A 24,379-nucleotide genomic window follows, 5' to 3' on the forward strand; every position below is an offset into this window, starting at 1 on the left:
TAAGCACTACAGATTTGTTTATTCTTTAAAAATTCATACCTCAACTTCTATGTATAAGATTTTTTGTCATTTTGGTCTAATTTTGTTCATAAAATATACTTTATTTTTCTAACTTATTGTGGAGTGTTTTTGTGGTGTCTTTGCTGTGTTACTGCTTGTGTGTTTCAGAAATACTTTCACCTTTTTGTGAAAATATATATTCACTGAAAAAAAACAAAGGTTAAAGTAACATTCTAATTAGGTGAATTTTTCAGTGACAACATTAACGTTTAGAACTAAAAAAAAATGCAGAAATTCACCAGTTATAGTTAGCAGAGCTAACTATAATTTGTGTCCTCGCCATGCACTGCTTGTGACCTCACTAGCTGATGAGGGCTGATACCCCAAAACCGGTCCCCTGGGCAGTTCGGGGTTGGACTGTTCACATAAAGAGCAGGGTCAAGAGTGATTTGCATATGGGTGGGTCCAAACTGGGGTGGCGAGTAAAAAACAATGGATTAAACCCAGATCTTTGTGACTGGGGGTAAATGTTTGCATTGTTCAGCCTTCCGCACATCATCTGTTCTTTTTTTACTTGTGTCGCCCTAATTGGGAAGGTTACGCTCAGACGTGGGTCTCCAGCTCACTGTGCCACTGGATTCAAGCTAGCCTGGCTGATGAGGGGTGATACAATGAAACAGGTCCCAGGATGCTTGTTTCTGGTCCAGGGAGGACCTGGCCTGGCATTTCAGGCTGGGCTGTTCCCATGGGGAGCAAGGTCAAGGCTGATTCGAATATGGCTGGGTCCAAACCTGGGGTGGGGTGGTGGGCAAAAAAAACATGGATTAAACTCAGAAAACCAGTTAGTGATACTGAAGCTGTGGTTGCCATTAATGATGTTCAAATGCAATGAGGCCAAGTCAAAAAGGACATGGATAACTTATGGCCTGATTAAGACCTTGGTGGATGGAATATTCTGTCACAAACATGAGGAATATTCTGTCTGCCGTATTACGATCTCCATAGTATATAATGGAATCATAATACGGCGGACAGTATATCCTTCATGTTTGTGACGTGAGTAACACCCCATCTGCCAAGATTATAATAAGTCCATTAGTATCTCAATTAAAAGGGGAACAACTTGAAATTTACAAATAGATAAAAGAATCTGTAGATCATGGATTTCAACATGAAAATGGAACATATGAATGTACAACGTATGAACCTTCATTACACTATGTAAACAGACAAGCAGGCAAGGGAAAAGCTTTCTTTTTAAAGTAATTACTGTTTATGTGCATTACTAGCTCTTATTTATCTTGTGTAGTTACTGCTCCTACTGGCTTAGCAGCAAATAACATCAAAGGAGTTAACTTACATTGTCTACTCTTACTACCTGTGGAGCATGTTAACAAAGTAGAATATGTCAAACTATATAAAGATACATGCCAAGAACATGGTAGAGTCCTTAAAAAATTAAAAGTTCATGGTGACTAATACTATATGATCATCTTGAACTGTAAGTGTTCTAAGTGATAACATAGTAGTGTAACAAATGGTAAATTTGTCTGAAAACACATAAAAAGTAAAACAATGATGGATTAACTTTGTGTTATGTTCATTAAATACAATCAGATATCACTCTAGCTGTAGTCTGTTATTAACCCACAATGTACTATGAAGCCACCGTGAGGCGCATGTTAAACATACCTTATTCTTATGATTTATCTCTGTATTAATTACAATTTAGTCGTTTCTGATACCTGAAATAATATGGTTAATATTGGCAGAAGCTTTTTGGGCCAGATGTATCAAAAAAGCCTTTTGCGATTCGGAAATAGCGATTTTTAAGAAATCGCTATTTCTGAGTCGCAAAATGCTATGTATCATATTTGCGATTTGGTAAGAGCGATTTCTTAAAAATCGCACATGCTATTACCGAATCGCAAATTGCGATACAGCCCCCATTCGCACCTATGGGCCTGTCGACCCATATTAGCGAAATTTTTGCATTTCCCAAATTGCAAATTCCTAACTGGAATTCGCAATTTGGGAAATGCAAACTCCAGGGTGCTGGGGGCCTAAGGCCCCCTCTGCTGCACCCCAAAACAATTTTGGAAGACATGTAAGGTGCACACATGCCAAAAGGGCATGTGTGCGTTACATGTCAATTTAAAAAATGCATTTTTAATGCATTTTTAAAATTTGCACATGGTTACCACCAAGTTCAACTTGGTGGTAATAGCGATTCCTTAGTGGCCAATTCACATTAAGGAATTGCTTCATACATGTGCTTAAGAAATCGCAAATAAGGATTCCTTATTTGCGATTTCTTATTTAGAGAATCGCAAATTGCGATTCTCTAAACGGGCTCGCAATTTTAAGGAATCGCTATTTTAGCGATTCCTTTAAATTGCGTTCAGAATGCCTTTCATACATTCTGAAAGGCCTTTTTGCATTCGCACCGTTTGCGAATGCAAAAAGGCTTGATACATCTGGCCCTTGAACTTTTGAGACATTTGGGGGCAGATTTATGAAAAGTGGCGCTGAACCTAGTGCAGAGCCACTTTCCCTGCCCCCCTTAACACTCCCCTAACGACCCCATAGTAGCGCCGTATTTAAAATATGGTACAACATGGCGGTAGTTAGGGTGACTAGCGTCATAATTTTTTACGCTAGTCTGGTGCTTTGCAGGATTAGCATCAAAAAGAATTACGCTAATCCTGCAAAGCACACAGGTCCGTTGTAACCAATGGGAGCTGCTAAAAATGGTGCAAAGAAATTACATAGATTCCTTTGCACCATTTTTACGGCCCCACTAGTGCCGGAACGCCCCCTTGCATACATTATGCCTGGCGCAGGCATAATGTGGCGCAAGGGGTTACAAGGTGGCGCAATGTAAGCATTGTGGCACTATATGGAGCGGTGTTTGTGGCCTCATTGGGCCACATTTGCGTTTAGAAAATGACGCAAATGTGGCGCAAGGAGGCTCTAGGGGCTCTTAAATATGCCCCTTGCTTTGTTCTGAAAAGGACTTTTTTTACTTCTTTTTTTTATTTTATTTTCTGGAATTTTTTTCTTTTTTTTTTTACAAGGTCAACATGACCAACGAAAACAGTTGTCTCAACTGCAAACAAGAGAAGAACAAATTAAAAAAACTATGGCTTTTGAGGAGCATACTGCTGAACCATGACAAGCTCGCAATGAATGGTCTCTCCCAAAACAATGACAGTATGGTATAGGAGACAGTATATTGCTATACTGCCATATTGCTCCACAATTTAATGGTTCTGCCTCAAGGGGTGTATTGCACTGCGGAACCAGGAGCATCTACTGGTGGAAGGGCAGATGGAGCAGAAGAAGTAGAAGGTGCTACTGGAGGGAAATATGAAGCAGGCAGTGGTAGAGGTGCTGACTCAATAGAAGGTGTTGAAGTAACAGAAGAAGTTGCTGCTGCCGATGTTCCTGCTTCTGCCTCCTGTATCTCCTTTCTTCTTTCCTCATGCACCAGCCTGGTGGAATGAATTGCCTGCTGGTGATTTCTCATTAACATGATACCTAAGGAGAACTGTTTAATGTTCCCATAAGAAATAACGTTGTTACTTTGGTTGCATCTAACAAGTTTATAATTAACTGTATTACATCCAGGTAGCAAAGAAAAAAAATCCCATATTATGAAGTCCTTCTATTTCTTTCTCCACACCACCTCTTTTTCCTCCTCTTGCGACAGCGCAGGATCTTCCTCTTCAGTCATTGCAGTTCTCTAAAACCTTTAGGGTGGCTTCTGAACAGAAAATGTTCCCTCCTGCAAAGCGCCCGACCTTCACCTTTGGAGGCATCAGTGGGGATAAAGTTTATACACTTCCAGCAGCTGTGACTCCAGAAACCATGGAGGACTGCCTGCCTTCGAAAAAGACTGAAGACCTCCCCTGAACAGCGGACCTGTTCTACAGCAAACTCCAAAAGAAGGGACTCTGAAGCCTCTGGAACAACCAAAACCGATACCTGAAGTCACCACTGCACCTGCTGTCTCTGACCCGAGTTGAAGTGGCCCCCGGTGCCTACAAGGTCCCCCAGCCCTCCATAGTCCAAGTCAATTGTGGTTTCACCACTCCTGGACTCCCCGACAACCTTTGCACGCAGCCTCCCCTCCAACGTGACAACTCCAGTAAAGAAAACACAACTCCTAAGGACATATCTGCACCTGTCACCCCTGAGCCGTCGAGAAGAGGACCAAAAGTGACTACCCGTTCTTGAACATAGTGAGGACTGAGCTCTGCTGTTGGTTCAGCCCGGCTGGCCTCCAGGCCAGAGCCTGCAGCCTCTTTTCACATTGACTGATCTCCATAGAAACGCATTGGGCACCAGACGCTGTTTTGCACTCTGCACCCAGCCACCCCTGTGCCATTGAGGGTGTACTGTAGGCGCTGCCTTGGATCTTGCCCACTAATTACCTTAACTCCTAGAGACTGGTCTTGTAAGTCACTGTACTCTACCTGCTTGTAGAATTTGTTTTTCCTCCCATAGGATTAAGTCGGGCTAGCAGTTTGACAACACTGTGTACAGAGATACACTAGCTATAGTACGTTTTGCTCCGGGTGCAAATTATAACTCTAAGCTATAACTATTACTTTTCAATTTCTAAGTTTTGAGTAGCTTCAATTCATTTTGTGTAGAAATAATAAATTACATTTTCCTAAGTAGGTTTAAATCTTTGATTTTTTGATTAAATATATATTGAACACTCAACTCTTCCAGTGGTTACTCTAGGGCCACAATAGGCGACGATACACGATAGGCCAGAAAAGCCTGTCACTTACCACTTTTAACTCTGTCCACCTCCGTAAACCACATAAAAAATACCTGCACCAGCACTTTTGCAGCATTGGTGATTTATTTGGCCATGGCTGTATCCCTAGCACATTTTGAATGAAGCCCTTCTTGCAGGAAAAGACATATAGAAGTAATCTGCTCACCAAAGAAACAAGCATTTGCAATGCAATAAGTCTCACATTTGCTTGAGTTAGAGCTATTGGCACCGTAAACTCATAACTGGACTTTTCTGATGGATACAACTACCTGTGGATTCCTCACCTAATGAATACTCCCATTGCGCCAGCACTCGACGGAAATCTTCTTCCTAGCTTCTGCACGTCGACGAGGACGTCACAGTTGCCCACGCGACGCCGTCTGACGTCATACAGGCAATAAGAGGTCCTCGCCGACGTGCCAACGTCAGTTCCCTTTTTTCCGTGCCATTCGAAACGGTTAACTTCGAGGGAGCTACTGTTGCTGTTCGACAGTTACAGTGTGTTTTTGGATCTATTTTTTCTCTGAGATTACAATGTCGCAGAGAAAGTCAGGATTCAAGCCCTGTCGTGAGTGTGGGGGCAAAATGTCAGTGACGGACCCACATTCTGACTGTTTGTGGTGTCTTAGTTCCGATCATGATGTTGACAAGTGTGATTCTTGTCAGCATATGAATCCGAAAGCCCTGAAAGAGCACGAGGCCAAGCTTTTTTTGGCAAAGTCGAAAAAGAGGGAAAAGAGACACCATCGAAAATCCTCGTCACCGAAGTCTCATCGGCGTCATCGGGACTCCCGGCGTCATCGAGAATCACGGCGCCGGTCGAGTAAAGAGAGGTCTCGGTCGAGGTCACCACCAACTTGGCGTCGGAAGACTTGGGAGGTCAGTCCCACTGTCACTCCTCATCCGTCGACGCCGTTGCCTTCTCCAGCCTCACCGACTTCGCCCGGGTCATCGGGCCAACCACCTTCAGTGTTTGAGGTTCCGCAGCCTCAAGTGTTTTCTCCGACGTTGCAGACGACGAGGCCGGCGTCGGTGTCGCCTTCGAACCAGGCACCCCAGTATCCGGCTTTCCCGGCCCCTGGAGCTGATAATACCGCATTTTTCAATGCGATGTTCTCCATCTTCCAGCAGATGGCTCCAGGTGGTGGACCGGCTGGGCCTTCGTGCCCTTTGGCTTTCAACATGGGTGCTTCGGCTCCCCTTCGACCGGCACCCTTTATGCCCTTTCTCCCCCTGGGGAACGTGGGCTCGGCGTCGGAATCGGCTCCGGTGGCTCCTGAGGCTTCGACACCTTCGGCTCCGGCTGCTTCGATGTTTCAACCAGTGGCGCCGTCTAGACCTCCTACGACTCCGAAGCAGTCTTCTCTCCATCCGACTCCTGGTTCGGCGCCGAAGGTACCTGTGGCGCATGTAGACCCGGCGTCGGACAGATCCGGAGATCGGCGTTGTTCTTCGACATCTGCTGATGCCATGTCGACGCCGAGGATTGAGGAGACGCTGCACTCGAGGAGGCTTGCTCTCCGCCTCCTTGAAGAACAGGAGTACCAGAGACAGAACCTGGAGGAAGGAGAGATTGAGGACTCTCATGAGGGTCTCCATGGGCTGGACGCTGCTAGTGGCCTAGATACTTCCCCCGAGTGGGACTTGTCATCTCCTGGGGAGTTTACAGAAGAGGCGGCCACTTTTCATGCTGTTATCAGGAAGGCAGCTAACTTCTTGGATCTTCCTTTGCCGGTGACTGAAGCCAAGCAGAATTTGTTGACAGAGGTGTTGCACCCGGCCTCTACATTGGCAGAACCACTTTTGCCGTTCAATGAGGTGCTGCTGGAACCTGTTTTGGAAGTCTGGAAGAAGATGGTGTCTTCTTCAGCTGTCAATAGATCTGTGGCTAGGAGGTATCGGCTGCACCGGCTGACCCTGGTTTTTTTACCAGACATCCAACACCTGAAAGCTTGGTGGTCCAGGCTTCCTGCTCGGCAAGGTCTGCTCCTGGTTCTTTTCCAACTGTGCCCTCGGATAGAGACTCCAAGAAGATGGACATGGCATCCAAAAAGGTGTTCTCGTCATGTAGCATGGCATTAAAGTCCATCAATGCTACATGTATTTTAGGAAGGTACATTTATGCTCTGATGGACGAAATTGCATCTACGCATACGGAGGTCCCTCAGGGGCTATTGAATCTGGTATCGGACGCTCAAGCAGCTGCAACTCTGGTTATCCAATCTGGGTTGGATACAACTGACTCTGTGGCTAGAGCAATGGGCACTGCTGTAGTTACGAGGAGGCAGGCTTGGCTTCGTAACTCAGGATTTTCCTCGGATGTACAGTCGACCCTACTGGACCTTCCTTTTGATGGGGACAAGCTCTTTGGTGCCAAGGCGGATTCGGCCTTAGAGAGGTTCAAGGAGAGCAGGGCCACGGCCAAGTCGCTGGGCTTGCAAGCCACTTCTTCTGCCTCCTCCAGATTTTTTAGGAGGTTTCGAGGATTTGGTTGTGGCTCCTCCTCCTCCTCCTTTCGAGGGAAATTCCAGGAGCCTACCTCTGCTCTCTCCTATAGATCTTTTAGAGGGAGGGGTAGGGTCCGTACCAGGGGAGCCTCTCAGCAGCACTCTGCATCTTCCTCTTCCTCTGGAGGGGTGCAGCAGGGGAAGCAGCCTTAGGCTTCCACCAATTCCCACTCACTCCTCTCCTGTAGGGGGGAGGTTACTGTATTTTCTCCACAAGTGGGAGGTCATCACATCAGACTCCTGGATTACGAGCATTGTGAGAAAAGGCTACACCCTTCCCTTTCAGGAGTTTCCGCCCCCCATCCCGCCCCGCCCATCTTATTGTTCAGAAGAACACCTCCTGTTGTTAGAACAGGAGGTTCAAGTCCTCCTTTCAAAGGGCGCGGTGGAGTTGGTTCCAGAGCAGGAAAGGGGTCAAGGTTGTTACTCGAGGTACTTCCTGATTCCCAAGAAGGATGGTCAGTTGAGACCAATCCTGGACCTGAGGATCTTGAATTGGTTCCTCAAACAGGAAAAGTTCAAGATGCTGACCCTAGCTCAGGTGCTTTTGGCGTTGAACAATGGAGATTGGATGGTGTCTGTCGACTTGCAGGATGCTTACTTTCATATCCCGATACTCAAGTCGCACAGGAAGTATCTCCGGTTTGTGGTGGGGTCGCAGCACTATCAGTTTGCGGTCCTCCCATTTGGTCTTACTTCAGCACCTCGAGTCTTCACGAAGGTGATGTCGGTGGTTGCGGCAGAGCTCAGAAGGAAGGGGATAGCAGTATTCCCTTACCTGGATGACTGGTTGATCAAAGCCAAGTCCCCGGAGCTCGTGTTGCATCATCTGCAGTCGACAACCCAGTTGTTGTTCGACCTGGGCTTTTCGGTGAACGTGCCCAAATCTCACCTAGAGCCCTCTCAGCGCCTCCTGTTCATAGGGGCAGTACTAGATACAACAATGAATCGAGCCTTTCCTCCGCCTCAGCGGATTCAAGACATTCAGGCGTTGGTTCCAATGTTTCAAAGTGGAGCGGTCATTCCAGTCCTCAAGGTCCTGCGTCTGCTCGGTCTGTTTGCCTCCTGCATACTGTTGGTCACGCATGATCGCTGGCACATGAGGGGCTCTTCAGTGGTGTCTCCGGAGGCAGTGGTCTCAACACAAAGGGGGTCTCGAAGGTTCTGTAAAGATCTCCAGAGATGCTGCCACGGATTTGAAGTGGTGGCTTGCAGGCGACAATTTTTCCCGAGGAAGGCCGTTCACGCAACCTCCACCAGTGACCACGGTAATAACAGATGCTTCCACTCTAGGGTGGGGAGCTCATCTGGGGGACCTGGAGATCAAAGGGCTTTGGTCTCCAGTGGAACATATGTTTCATATCAATCTGTTGGAGTTACGGGCTGTACTTCTGGCTCTCAAGGCCTTCCTCCCATCCCTTCGCGGTCAGTCGGTTCAGGTCCTGACGGACAATACTACCGCGATGTGGTATATAAACAAACAGGGAGGGGTAGGGTTGTACCTTCTCTGCAGGGAAGCTCTTCGGCTATGGTCCTGGGCAAAGGACCATCAGATTTGCTTGGTAGCAAATCATCTGGCCGGAGTCTTGAACATACGTGCGGACAGTCTCAGTCGCCATTTCTCGGCCGACCACGAGTGGCGTCTCCATCCCGATCAAGTCCTTCTAATCTTCCAGATGTGGGGGTTTCCTCGGATAGATCTGTTTGCCACCCGGGAGAACTCGCACTGCCCGTTATTCTGCAGCCTCCAGTATCCGGTACAAGGAGCGTTGGGGGACGCGTTTCAGATGACCTGGTGCGACCAGTTGCTTTACGCGTTTCCACCCATACCCTTGATTCCTCGAGTATTGAGGAAAATACGCCAAGACCGGGCCCAAGTAATCTTAATTGCTCCGGATTGGCCAAGGAGGGTGTGGTATTCCGACCTTCTCCAACTCTCACTGTGCCCTCCGCTCCGTCTCCCTCTCAGGGCAGACCTCCTCTCGCAGTCGCAGGGGCAGGTTTTACACCCCAACCTCCAGAGCCTGCACCTTCATGCCTGGAGATTGAACGGGGCAACCTGAGTTCCTTTTCTCTCCCGTCTGAGGTAGTGGATGTTATCTTATCGGCCAGGCGACACTCCACTAAATCTATCTACGCTAATAGGTGGTCTAAATTTGTGGTATGGTGTGGAGAGAGGCAGATTGATCCCTTACGTGCTCATTTGTCGGATGTTTTATCTTTTGCTTTGTCTTTAGCACAGAGGGGTTGTGCAGAGGCTACTGTTAAGGGTTACTTGTCTGCCTTGTCAGCCTTTCTTTGTCTTCCAGACCAGCCTTCTTTATTTAAATCTCCAATAGTACTTAGATTCTTGAAGGGCCTTATGAATAAATTTCCTGCAAATCCTTTTGTTATGCCACAATGGGATTTGTCCTTGGTTCTAACTTTCTTTATGGGGTCCCCTTTTGAGCCTATGCATTCTTGCCCCATAAGATTGTTAGTTCTTAAAACAGTTTTCCTGGTTGCTATTACATCTGCAAGGAGAGTGAGTGAGTTGCAGGCTCTGTCGGTAAAACCCCCTTATACATCTTTTTATGGGGATAAGGTGGTGTTGAGGACCAAGGCTGCTTTCCTTCCGAAGGTTGTTTCACCCTTTCATTTGGCCCAGACAGTTACTCTATCCACGTTTTATCCTCCGCCTCATCCGTCAAAGGAAGAAGAGAGACTACACCGCTTGGACCCAAAGAGGGCGTTAAGCTTTTATATAGACAGGACAAAGGATTTCAGGCTGGAGGATCAGCTTTTCATCGGATACGTGGGAAAGAGGAGAGGAAAGGCAGTCCACAAGAGAACACTCTCCAGGTGGGTTGTTCTTTGCATTAAAATGTGTTACTCTTTAGCAAAGAAGGATCCCCCTGATGGTATAAGAGCTAATTCCACCAGAGCTAAGTCGGCCTCCTCGGCCTTGGCTAGGGGTGTTCCTGTGGTCGACATCTGCAAGGCCGCAACTTGGTCGTCCCTTCACACTTTTGCAAAGCATTACTGCTTGGACTCTGAGGTCAGAAGGGACGCCCATTTTGCACAGTCAGTGCTGCAGGATTTCTTGGTTTGACCATTCAGGCACCCACCACCGAGTGCGGTACTGCCTTGGGACTCTATTCATTAGGTGAGGAATCCACAGGTAGTTGTATCCATCAGAAGAACGAGTTACTTACCTTCGGTAACGACTTTTCTGGTGGATACATTAGCTACATGTGGATTCCTCACGGTCCCACCTGCCTCCCAGTTGCCTGTTTGGTCTAACCAAGTAATTCTTGAGTGTGCTCCTCTTGGTTTTGAGGATTGGTATATATTATGTATATATGTATATATGTATATAGTTCATATATTTATTTACTTGTTTAAAAAAAAAAAAAATGGTAGGTTGAATTCTCAGAATGATGTGTTTGTTTGAAATGTCATTAAATATTACTATTGTTCTTTCATCTCAATGGCCTATTATTCTCAGGCACGTAAAAAATGTTGGTACTGATGTCGGCACGTCGGCGAGGACCTCTTATTGCCTGTATGACGTCAGACGGCGTCGCGTGGGCAACTGTGACATCCTCGTCGACGTGCAGAAGCTAGGAAGAAGATTTCCGTCGAGTGGGAGTATTCATTAGGTGAGGAATCCACAGGTAGCTAATGTATCCACCAGAAAAGTCGTTACCGAAGGTAAGTAACTCGTTCTTCTTGCCACATATATTGGTCAACCCTGCCTTATAATTTCATCTTTTCCTGCCATATAATTCCAGTGGCCCTGCATATAACTAAAGCACTTCCATTTACCCTCTTCCTCTATCTGCAGCAAAAAAAAATTTAAATGTTGCCATTTAGCATCCTAATTTAAATCTGCCACGTTAATTTCAATAGAATACCACTTTCACCATCAGAGTTGCTGGCTGGCTAACACAGTTCCCCAAAAAAGACACAAGACAGCCACAGAGGAGAAATAAACTAGAAGGGTCACCCAAGCATATTAAAGGTGTTCAAAAAGTCTTAGAGTAATAAAGACGTTAAGTTGGCCTGACTCATGGTCATAGATTGTATTAAGGAGAGATTATTAAAACATATACAATTATCATATAAATCTTTATCAGAAATAAACTTTTGGCATTAGACTGTAATGCTCAACAGCTCCTAGAGAGCATCATAACAAAAATATCATTTGTAAGAAACATCATCATGTAACAATATTGTTAGCCCCTATGGGGCATCACCCCATGAATAAAACAGGAGAAAGTAATGCAGTGTGATCATATACTTAGCCCCTAGAGGGCGTTTTTAGGGCTAGCAGGCCTACTGCAATGATATTACAAACCAGGGCCCAAATTTATACTTTTATAAAATAGTATAGTGCCGGCTTGCGTCATTTTACAATGGCAGCCGGGCGCCGTATTAATGGAATGGCACAAGCTGGCGCTAAACTTGGGCTAGCATCTTTAAAAAAGCTGCTAGCCAGGTAGGGGTGGTGGTAGGGAAAGAGGTGGTTCTGACACATAAAAATGCCTCTAGCCAAACTAGTACCATTTCCTGGTGCACAACCAGCAAAAACATGACTCCTGTCTTAGGAAAGACAGGAGTCATGCCCACCACCCCAATGGCCAGCACAGGGGACAAGTGTCCCCTGGGCATGGCCATTGCACCCTGTGCCATGCAGAGGCCCCCAAGTTAGGGCCCCCTATGGCAAAAAAATATACATATTTAAAAAATACTTACCTGGAATTACCTAGGATGGGTTCCGTCATCCTCCTGTGTCCCTCTGGTGGGTGTGGGAGTGTCCCTGGGACTTGGGGAGGGCACCATTTCCATGGTGTTTAACCATAGAAATGGGTCCACAGGTCCCCTAACGCCTGGTCTGACCCAGGCGTTAAATAATGGTGCTAAGCAAGCTTAGCACCATTATTTAGCCCCTCCTCCCACCCGTGCGTCATTTTAGCCTAGGGGGATAAATATGGGGATAGCCCCGTATTTTGACGTTAGACGTGTCTAACGTCAAAATTTTAATACGGAGTTCAGTTTGCGCTGAATTTGCGTAAAAAATAAAAATGACACAAATTTGGCGCAAAAGAAGTATAAATATGGGCCCAGTTCTTCGAAACAAAACTTCTCCCAGCTGTAAAACAAAAGTTCTGGCCATGAGAAAGCTTAAAAGACACTGAATGGTGGGAGGGGTTATTATTTTGGGGTTCCCACTAACCTGGTGACAGGACCCAGACATGATGTAGACAGAGAGTGTTTTCAAGATGGCCCCATTGTCCTAAGACCACCACAGGAGTTAAGAGCAAAAATGTTTTCTAAAAGTAATGCCCTGCATAACATTATGGGGTGAGTCTTTGTGTTGCAAATATTATAGTATGTTGACTGCAATGCTCAGAACAGCCCCCTAGAGGACACCACATTAAAAATAGAATCAGAAGAAACATGATCATGTAACCACACAGTCAGCCCTTAGAGATCATAATCACATGAATAAAATGGGAGAAAATAATGCAGTATAACCAGAAATGTAGCCTTAGAGAGTGTAGTGCATTGCACATTTTCAAAGATAACAGACGTATTACAAACAAAACCCATAAATCATATTTTCTCCCTGCTATAAAATAAAAGTTCTAGCCACAAGAAAACTTAAAAGGATAATGAATGGTGGTAGGGGTTATTATTTTGGAGTCCCCACTAACATTGTGTGTGGACCCAGAGATGATGTAGACAGAAAAATCACATAGTAGTGAATGTTTTATGGGTGGTCTCATTGTAATAGGACCACCACAGGCTGAATTATGAGCAAAAATGTTTGTACAAGTAATGCCCTGCAAAGCATTATGGGACCAGATTCCGTGTCACGATTATTTTATTATGTTGATATGACTGTAATGCTTAGAACAACCCCTAGAGGACACCTCAATGAAAATAGCACTTGTAAGAAACATGGTCATGTAACTATGTTATTAGCCCCTACATAACCACACAAAAAAGCGCAATAAGTAATGCAATGTAACAATATATTTAGCCCCTACAGAGCATAGTGCATTGCACATTTTCAGGAGTAACAGGCCTATAGCAATAATATCACAAACAAGGCCCTTAAAGCACAAGCTATTCCCAGCTGTAAAACAAAAGCTCCAACAATGAGAACACTTAAAAAGACATTGAATGGTGGGAGGGGTTATTATTTTGGGGATCCCCCACTAACCTAGTGTGGGGAACCATAATATGACCTAGACAGAATGAGCGCATCAGGTTGAACATTTTAGTGGTGGTCCCATTGTCCTAGGACCGCCACAGACTGAGTTATGAGCAAACATGTTTTGTAAAAGTGATGCCCCACAAAGCATTATCAGGCAGTTTTCCGGAGTGCAGTGAATATTGTAGTATCGGCTGTGCCAGGAGAGCTGCTTTTGCTTTGAGGATTTCTGTTTTAAGTACAGCATTTACCAATTTCAAGTGTTGTAAGAGGAGAGTCACAAGAAATGACTCTGATTAGGTAACTGTGAACAATGTGACCCTGTTGTGCCTGTTGGCGCTGTGAGCACCATAGCCAGGGGAGAGACAAAGGGAAAAAATAGTTCACCCACGCTGAAGTATATTAGCAATTGTGCAATAATCCAGGTAATAGGGGCAGTCTGCAAGGCGTGACATAAACAGCCTCAAGGCACGACAAACGTAAAGCATTTACCAATGAAATCAAGTGATTTTTTAAAAGCAAGCTCAGGAGTAAATTAAAGTAATGGGCATGAGATGGGTGGGGTTAAAAGCCCACGGTACTTACTAAAGGCCAAAGCGCTTGCACATTCTACCTAAAAAACAGACTAGCACTCCAAAGGTCAGAAAAATAACTCATATATTCATCAAACAGTGATGCACAATACTGCCAAGATGACTTATTTATGCTGTGCCCACAACCTTGCTCACAGTGGTTGCCATGTTTTTTTAGATAGCATTAAATACAAAACTTAGGGCCTAATTTAAGAAACTTTTTTTTGCGCCCCTTAGCAACCCCCCTTAATGCCACCATGTGTGCGCCATATGTAAGATACATTATGGTTGTGCAGGCAAAATCAAGCGCAGAGGGTTGCAAAGTGGCGCAACACATGCATTGCGCCACTTTGTAAATTTGGTGCGGCGATTTTGGCCTTGTTGGACCACATTAGCGTAAAAGAATGACGCTAATGAGGTGTAAGGAGGTGCTGTGGCCTCTTAAATCTGCCCCTTAGTCTCAATGTCAAAATCGAAAAAGACTCCACACCCTCACAATTCATTCATAGCATAATGCTATCATGGCGGCCATCTTTGAGCATTCACCCTTTAATAGAGGTTACTGCTTGGTATCTGCTTCTGAAAAATGAAAATTCCATACCAAATCAAATTATTGATATGTTCCTCAAACATATATACATCAAAGGAATCTGGTTTAAAAATGTCTTGATCACAGAGCAATGTTTCACTCCTTTCTACAATACTTCACTTTGAGTATTTCTACAGAAGCGTTGCTCTCCCATTCCATAGGGTCGACATTTAGACTGTTCCGACTTTCAGTACAATTCATTTTCTACATTCCTACTTCTCCACTATCCCAATAGATTACACTGCATATGATTGTATGTGATTTCATTGAAGAACTGTTTCATAGAATACATTTACTGAAACCCATTTCACCTGAACCGTGTAATAGATATTTGCTGGATGAATGACTTTTTGGGTTTTACCATTTCTTTTAAACCAATTCATAGAATGTCCTTTTTCAAAATTGGCTTTTGCATTCAAATTTTTTAAGGTGCGAATGCAATGGTTGCAGGTCTTACTTTCGGAACATTTTTGTTGTAGATATTTATTGCTTTGCTTCAAGGGACATTACTTTGGATTTATATATTTCACATTGTTAAACAAATTTACTTTGGTTGCTTTTAATTTGCTGACCTCTCACCAATCCTAAACACTACCCATCCCTGATCTCCTCACAACCCCTAAAAAACATCCATTGTTGTCCCTTAAAATACCCTAACTACGTCTAAATTCCACCCATCCGTGTCCCTTAAACTCTACTAATCCATGTACCCTAAAAACCCTTCATCAAGCCTACACTGCATCCATCCCTGAACCCAAAAAGTCCTTTCTACATCTAAACTCCACCAATCTCTGAAGCCTAAAAATCCCTCACAACCTCGAACCTCCACCTATTCCTGAACTCTTGAAACCCCTTCCTATGCCTAAACCCCACACATCCATGACCCCTCAAAACTCTCTCGCCCCTAACCAACACCCATGCATGTTCCCTAAAAATTCCTTACTACTCCGATACACCTTCCTGTCCAGCTTCCTAAAAATACCTCATCAACCCTAAAGTCCACCCATCCCAGTTTCCTAAAAGCCCTCTCTATGTCAAAGCTCCTCCTATCTCTGAACACTAGAAACCCCTTCTCACCCTACACTACACACATTCCTGAGCCGTAACACTCTTTCTGCCTATAAAGTCCAGCCATCCCTGACAACTAAAACCCTTCACCACCCTTAAACTTCACCCATTCCTGAACCCTAAATACCCTTTACCACGCCTAAACGCTATCCATCATGGAACCATCACCCTTTTAAAGAACACTACATCACAATGCACAAAGCGTCAACAAATCAGCTACCTCTCTTTTCACTCTTTGAATTTATACTTGTCTTTTATCCTGTACAGCGCTTTGCCGCCTTTTGGCTAGGGTCATGCTATAAAACTACCACATACATACATACATGCTTACATATGATTAGAATGCTCAGCAATTGAGCTAATGTAAATCAGCTGACAGCAATGAAGCTGGTGAGATGGTAGTCGGCTATTTTCTTTCACTATACCCTAAGAGTAGACTACAGTGGACTTGCCGCCGTTGATTAGATTTGTAATTATGAAATTCGAATAGAATCACTTAAATAGACTAGACTCTTCAGGGACTGGCTAAAACTAGCATCATTTTAAAAGTGATACTATTGGTGTAATTTGGATAAGTATTCAATGCTGCTATGCTGATCCGTAGCAAATACTATGGGCCAGATTAACAAGGCCCTAGTGCCTCCTTGCGCTACATAAGCATCATTTATTTATGCTAATGTGGCTCAAGAAGGCAAAAATCGCTGCACCATATTTACAAACTGGCATTGCACCACTTTGTGACCTTTTGCGCCACATTATGCCTGCACCAGGCATAATGTATGCAAGGGGGGGTGTTCCGGCGTTAGGAGGCCCGCAAAAATGGCGCAAAGAAATTTACAATTCTTTGCGTCATTTTTGGCATTATTTTAACGCCTGCTCAAAGGAGGCGTTAAAAGGACGCACCCATTAAAATCAATAGGCCTCCTTGCACTTTGCTCCACTAGCGTCAAAATTATTGACGCTAGTGGAGCAAAGCGACACAATAGCATCAAAGATTTTGACGCTATTGGCCTAACGTGCGCCATCGAGCGCCAAATTGTAAATAAAGTGCACCCATGGTGTCGTTAGGTGGCGGTGCGGGAGCACAAGAAATCTGGCACATTAGTACTGATGCCCCAGATTCTTGTAAATCTGGGCCTATAAAATATTTATATTAGTTTTTAAAATAACCTTTCACAGATTTCATGGTTGTGCACTGATGGCATGAAAGTTTGCTATGATACAAGTAAAATGCGGTTGTATAGTGCAGAGTACCTTACTAATTACAAAAATTACAATTGGCTCAATATCGTAATTCACTGGAATAAAGTAATTTCCACAAATTATGGCAAATAGATAATTGATGGACATTCCATAATTGCTTTAACATATGGGGTTTGAAAGAAGATCTATCTGTGCAATTATTATAGACAAGCATATAATATATACTTCCTGAAAAAACACTTTAGTTGGAAGGTATTGCCACACAAAACATGAGGAATACTGAATTTAGCCAATTATGGACAGTTTTGCAATACAACATCTCTTCCAGTTAACTACCAAATCTTTTCAGACATTACCTGGCCCTGTACCTATGACTATGGTCCCCTCTGGGTTTGGCTGTGGGCAGTGCCCCATGTCACAGAACCCACTGGCACAGAGCAGAGGCTACTGGCTGTATCATGTGCCCACTACTCGTCTCCACCATACCAGGGGAGCTAGTGAGCTCTGAGCCACCTTTATCACGCCATGAGAGTTTGTGGCCTGGACAGGTGCCTGTTCCCATAGACCCTCTTATCACTTGACTAGTGTGAAGAAAGCTCAGAGACTGCAGCCTGGTGACAGGGATATTTCAAAGATGAGCGAACAGTGTCCTTGAGAACCAATGCTTCCAACATTTCACATTTTAGACATGCTCAGAAGTTGATGGGTTTTCTTATTCTAAAGCAGGAGATGTCCTTGAAGAATGAACTCATGTTTACCCAGTCCCTGGGCTCCTTCTTGCTTGCCTAGAAACCTGGGGCCAGACCTGGTCAACACTAGTCGTTCTCACACAGGTGACTTGTTCTGTGTGGTTGACAACGTCCCATCAGGACTTCAAAGCAACAGTTCTCCTTGCAGCTAAACATACCTATCCCAAGGGAGTGGAACGTGCCTACGATTAGGGTTATCAGGTGACCCATTGTTGTCAGACCATCTGCAGGTCTGAACTTTCACTTAAAAAGTAAGTGTATTCTGCAAGTTGTAGTCATGACCACCTGGCTGAACATAAGAAAACAAAGACTTGTGAAAGGGATGCCCGCGCCTGGAAAACCATCCCGTGACGCTCTTTATCGGCTAGAAACAGACACCTCTGGAAGAAGTTCAACAGCGGAGACTTGTTTCACTCGGAAGTCTCAACGTTATGTGATCTTCGCGGTGGCTACCACCAAACAAGCGTAATGGCGGGCACGAGTGTCCATTTCCTGAGGGAGTGGGGGCATGTCCACAGTAATGTACACTTGGGGAGACCCGCATTGCCACTCCCATTTCTGCTTGATCAGGACTGTCGGGCTGCTCCACTGATGACGTTAATGTATACATCCGTGAATTCTGGGAGCTGCAAGCCTTGCATTCTTCAGATGAACCCAATCTTAAAAAATATATCTACATACAACCAGTGCTTTAAATGGGCCGGTACTGTCCGGTACTGAGTACCGACACTTTTTTATTTTGAGAGGGAGAGTACCGGCACATCTCAAGAAAAACGTAATACTTTTAATTAGAGAGTACCGGCACTTCTCAGAAACAAGCAGGTACTCTGGCACAGAGTACCTGCACTTTATTTTTTCCATTTCAAGCACTGCATACAACCTAAGAAAGGAAGCAACAAGACTGAACAAGTGGTACCCTGCGAACACAGAGTGAGATGGCAAGCGTGCCCACCACACGGCCCCCTTTTCTGCCCCTCTAACAAGTGTTCACAGTGCAGAAACCACACACAGCAAGACGCTGTTGGGAACGAATTCAGCCTCTCAGCACAGCCGCTCTTCAATGAATCCAGCAAGACAATACGAAAGTCGGTGTCACTCGAAGAGAAGTCTTTTAGCTGAAGGCACGGGCATTCTTAAAAGACGAACAACAAGCACAGACAAGGGTTGCCTTCTTTGAAGATCATCGTTGTAAAGTAATCGAAAGATTCCTGGAAGTGAAGTTTTATGAAAATCCTACACTATTATTGTGATTAAAAACAAGGGAACACGGACGGTACATGTCACTTGATCCTTCCTTCACACAGTACTTGGCTCCCTCACCAGTGCTTAATTTGTCCTTGTTGTTTCCGGTGCTGAGCACCGGCACTTATTTTTTAGGGCCGGCGCTTGTTCTCCTGCCCCAGGCATTTGCTGTGAGCAAAAGACACATATGGCAAAGACGGATGAAAGGAAAAACGAAAAAGCGTCACAAAGGGAGAAAGTAAAAAGCTGCAAGAGTGAGCTGAAGGGGTAGGGAGTAGCATTATATGGATTGAAGAGGCCCGAGATGGTTTCAAGATTACGTCGCCTCAGTATTCCATGTTCACACATTTAATTGCAGCAGCTGCGTGTTTAATAGGAGGGCTTTGGGCACCGGCACCTTCTTATTTACAAATTAAGCACTGTCCCCCACGCCTCTTAATCAGGGGTACTGGAATTATTCCTTTTTGCGGGTGCTGCGATTTGCCTTTTTTGTCACGAGTCATAATCTGCTGCATGTATACTCTGCAGGTATTAACCCCAAACAATTGGTCTAACTCAAACAGATCAAAGGGTAATAAAAACGCAGCAAAACCTTTTGCTGCGCTAAGGAAGGCTCTTCGCGAGGTCGATTGTTCACCTTTCTGTTGCTCAGTGCCATATTTCGCGTTAGACTGGTACAACTGAGGTGAGTGAGACCGATGCACAGACTGCTAACAAACGTAAAGTGACAAAATAATGTACTAATGCCATTATAAAGTATGCTGCCTTATTTGCCTTTCCTTGCCGCATAATTTATTCAACCATGCAGCATAATTTGGTCATCCACTGCCGCATAACTCCAGCGTCCCTGCTCTTTTGTGGAAAATCGCTCCAGGATCAAGGCACGCACAGATGCACATTGTTTTTCCCGAGGAAGCCCTCTTTCCACTATGATATTTCCAAGCAAAACCCCAGAATAACATCAGTTTACAGCGCTACAAGCACGATGACTTGATGACGCTGCATTATTTGGAGCTTGTACTGGGTCTGTTTAAACCTAAAAAGTGCGGTTGTCGCACACCTCACTCAACTCTGTAGCGATTTCAAGCTGGTACTGGTACCACTGAAAGGTCAGAGGAGTTGGGGCTGAGTCAGTCGTACGAGTGACACCTCTGAAAGTCTTGTAGGGCTGGCAGCTCGGAAAGATCCGTAGGCTCGAGCTCTGTTTAACTGGTAGGGGTGGGGCAGTCAGAGACATGATAGGCACACACGAGATAGGACTGTTGGGCTGGGGCAGTGTTATACGCAGATCACACACCTCCGAAAGCCTGTAGGGCTGGGCCAGAGCGCGCCACATGTCAGGCCGAGATCTCTGAAGGATCCGTATGTGGATGGGGCACGCCAGGCTCGACCTGTGTGTGGCTGTATGCATGGGACAGTCAGGGACATGAAGTAACACAAATGACGTGCCCGGCTCGGGGGTTCCCTTTGGAGTGTATACCTGCTGGGAGGGAGCCTGCCTGGCAGTGCTTAATTTGTGCTTGTTGTTTCCGGTGCTGAGCACCCGCACTTATTTTTGAGGGCCGGCGCTTATTCTTCTGGCCCAAGCATTTGCTGCGAGCAAAAGACACATATGGGAAAGACGGAGGAAGAGAAACGAAAAAGCGTCACAATGGGAGAAAGCAGAAAGCTGCAAGAGTGAGCTGAAGGGGCAGGGAGTGGCTTTAAATGAGTTAAAGAGGCCCGATATGGCTTCAGGATTACGCTGCCTCATTATTCAGTGTTCCCATATTTAATTGCAGCAGCCACGTGTTTACGAAGAGTGTTTGAGCACCGGAACGTTTTTATTTACAAATTAAGCACTGCTGCCTGGTGGCTCACTTACCATTGACGGTGGGCTGCCTCTTCCGGCAGTAGGGCCTCCGCATCTTCGCTTCCATCTTGGCAGCTGCTGGGGCAAGAGGCGAATCCCGGCTGCCGGTTAGGTTCCTCGGAGGTCTGCAAGAGGGCGCTGTAGCTCTGCTCTTGGTCACTTTTCATCCTGGGAGAGTGAGAGTGGGGTCCCCGGAGGAATGAAGGGTTGGTACGGTGTTCACAGCCTTCAAGGCGCTTTAGCTGAAAGCCAAACTAAAATGGAGAACGACTGCGGGCATGACTCTGGGTGGGTTGGGGGGGGGCTGAAGAAGGGGTGAGTGACGGATGGGGTGAGGGGTGAAAGTTGTGCTGCCTGGTGTTGGTGTAAGTGATGATTGTCTCTCCTGTAGTCCGTTTTTGGGGGTGTCTGTATGTGTAGGGGTCGGGGGGTGAAGGTCCCGCTGTAGGTCACCTTCTTTATGTGGTTGGGCCGGGGGCTTGTGCTAGAGGGTCTCTCTCGCTGGTCCTCCACCACAGCCTGCTGAAACCGAGGGTTCTGCCGCGTTTGGGGTCCACCCAACCCAGGGAGGACTAGTCTCAGACTGGAAGCGGCCCCTTATATCTGCAGGACATGCTGGGCGGGGGAGGGCCACACCGAGCCCGTGTGTCATCTCCCCTCCCTCAGCAGCCCTGGCCCGGCACCCCTCTCTCTCTCGGCCGCTCTTAGGTCCTCTCCCTGCCGTGAACGGGGTGGAGGGCACCGCTCCCTCCTCCCCACGCGCCTGTCACCAGCCTGCTCCTGCAAGGGGGACCATGCCCAGTCACTTTCACTTTCAGGCCCAGGTCAGCTTTCTCTCTTCCTGGATGTACCGAGTGCTGGCACCTCTGCTCGCACGGTGTCCCCAGGGCCAGGGAGGGAGAGGGCTACGACATCAGTGCTTTATTTGTTAATAAAACATGTTCGTGCAGGGGTTCAAAGATGTTCCAATCACCAAGGCTACATAGGCTTTATTCCACCGTCTCCCTCTTACACGACCCTACACCTCTTGCCTCGTATCTCATTTGTCACTGTTTTACTGCCTTTCTCTTCCTCCTTGTTTACCCCTTTTCCTTCTTTATTTCTGTAGCTCTCAGTCAAAGTCCTACGATGAAACAAGTGTCCAACAACAAAACAGATCCCAGCCAAGTTAATTCAAGCCCAGACCCAGAAACCTCGCGAAGTCTCAGCCAAGAAAAGGTGTAGGACACACACCAGGCGCTGCAGCGCTGCGCAGAGGTGATGAATGTGCCAATGAAATATTCCACTTGTGAATGTGTTTTCGGTGATATTTGGTTGAGGTTTGGTAGCAGAGACTTGCTGGGCCTTTGGGCTTGCAAGTGATTTGTGTAGGTTAATGTGAAAGTAAAATGAGTATAATCTGTGTAGTGTTTTCGGTGTAGGGCCGCCGGAGTTATGCAGCCGTGGACGACCAAATAATGTTCACTAACTTATGCGGCACAAAAGGCAAATTCTGGAGCATAATTCTGCACATTCTTTGGCAGTATTATTTCACTCTTTTGGAATATCCATTAATACTGTCTGAGCAAAGTTTTTGTGTTAGGAGTACGAGTTTAACACTTGGACACAACCTCCAGCAATTAAAAAAGCGACCAGACCACCGTTAAAAGAGTCTGCCTCTGTGTGCACCAGACAGCGCCTTTTTGTAACTTTCAATCCATTTAAATTTTAAAAAATGTTAGACATCTGCAAATTATGCAGCACTTTATTATGTGGCAAATGCAGTAAATCCATAAATATGTGGACAACACAACAGACGTAGAAATACTGGATTCCAGTGTCCCAGGATATGTATATGGGTAGGTTCAGTGTGTCTTTTGAGCTGTTGATTGTATCATAACTGATTGTCTTCAATTATAATGGATAGGAGGTGATTAGCAATCATTAGGCTCCGAATGTATGCTGGGGTGTCAGAGACAGTGAGACCGCAGGGTTTTGATGATTGTTTGCACAACTCCTAGAAGAGAAACACCCAATGGGAATACAGCCGAAGAGTTGAGAATGTATTCCAGCTAACGCCTTGCTTGCATGACCTCTAGGAGACAGACATTAAACACCCAAAGGGCACGAATATAGAAGAGGAGCTGAGCAGATAATGCCTGATTCTGGAACAAGGACTCACATGATTTCTCGCGGAGCTTCAGAAGTGAAATTAGTAAATTCTTCACAAAAAGTAATGGGTGGACCCAGCTAAAGGAAGCAGAATTAAAAGAAGCCTAATTCAGGTGAGTCATCAAAGAGTGAGAATTGATTGAGACACATCTGAAGTCCAAGCATACTGCTCAGCCGGAAGTGACGTGGTGAGCTTGGGTGGGCCAGCCAGTCCACTTCAACATCACATGTGCATGTCCGTAAGCAACACTTCAGAGGTTCAGAGGGACTTAAGCAGTGCTTAATTTGTGCTTGTTGTTTCCGCTGCTGAGCACCGGTACCTATTTTTGAAGGCCGGTGCTTAGTCTTCTGCCTCAAGCATTTGCAGCGAGCAAAAGACACGTTTGGGATAGACGGAGGAAGAGAACATCGAAAAAGCTTCACAATGAGAGAAAGCAGAAAGCTGAAAGTGTGAGCTGAAGGGGCAGGGAGTGGTTTTGGATTAAAGAGGCCTGAGATGGCTTCGGGATTAAGCTGTCTCAGTATTCCGTGTTCGCACATTTCATTGTAGCAGCCGCATGTTTAAGAGAAGGGCTTTGAGCACGGCACCTTTTTATTTACAAATTAAGCACTAGCCTTAAGTATTGACTCAAGGGTTTGACTGATGCTCAATACTTTATATCATGCAGGAGTCAAGAACAAGCATTTAACTGGGTTCTGTATTGTCACATTATGAATTACGTAAATTGGAAAGAGATTATGCCAGCAATGTCATCTCACTATATGTGATTACGATCACTGTTGCTATCTTGGGATTTTCACCTACAAATCATTGCTGTCAGGTCCATTGGTTTAATTACGTCAATGAACGTAAAGCAAGACTACAACACCCAGAATGCATTAGGTTGTCACAATAGCTCAGGAATTGAAACCACCTTAGATTCGGCTTGTCTGTTCAAGTTGAAGCCACTGCTGTGTTGCTATGAGACATCTGTTCCTCCTATATGCACAGCATTCCAAAATCCAGTGCAGTGTCAGAATTAATTTATTATGTAATAAAACGCTCTTCGATTTTGTTACGTAAAATAAACCAAAGAAAGCCTGGAACGTGGACCTGTCATCTGTGTATCATCTTCCGTAACAATAATTGGAGGGTAAAAAAAAACACAATAGCCATATCCAAGCAGGGAAGGCAGCCCAGTAAAGTTCAAACAGGGCAGTTTCATGCTTCACCGACCCAAATAATGAATGTGTGAAATTCAGAAATCATCGCTAGTTCCAAGACTTAGATGTTGTATCTGGTATTTTTTATCAGTCAAAAATAGGACTGAAAACACCCCAAGCAAGCTGCTTATCACACAGTGCAAACGTGCTCTCATAATTAATGAATGAATGAATAATTAATTGTATATGATTAATTAAAATTGTTACAAAATGAACGAGTAAACGTCTACTACAGTTTAAAAAGAGACA

At 45.3% G+C, this 24,379-nt stretch overlaps 1 protein-coding gene across 1 annotated transcript in view; it reads right to left on the reverse strand.

The window, feature by feature from the left end:
* Positions 1-21,568, reverse strand: part of C7H20orf204 (chromosome 7 C20orf204 homolog) — a 142,966-nt gene extending 121,398 nt beyond the window's left edge. Inside the window, exon 1 of the mRNA XM_069243239.1 lies at positions 20,789-21,568. Coding sequence (XP_069099340.1) covers positions 20,789-20,791 — 3 coding nt within the window. The 5' untranslated portion in view covers positions 20,792-21,568. The remainder of the gene's footprint in view (positions 1-20,788) is intronic.
* Between the last annotated feature and the right edge of the window lie 2,811 nt (positions 21,569-24,379).

This window comes from Pleurodeles waltl, chromosome 7 (assembly GCF_031143425.1).
Source record: "Pleurodeles waltl isolate 20211129_DDA chromosome 7, aPleWal1.hap1.20221129, whole genome shotgun sequence".
Taxonomy (NCBI): Eukaryota; Metazoa; Chordata; class Amphibia; order Caudata; family Salamandridae; genus Pleurodeles; species Pleurodeles waltl.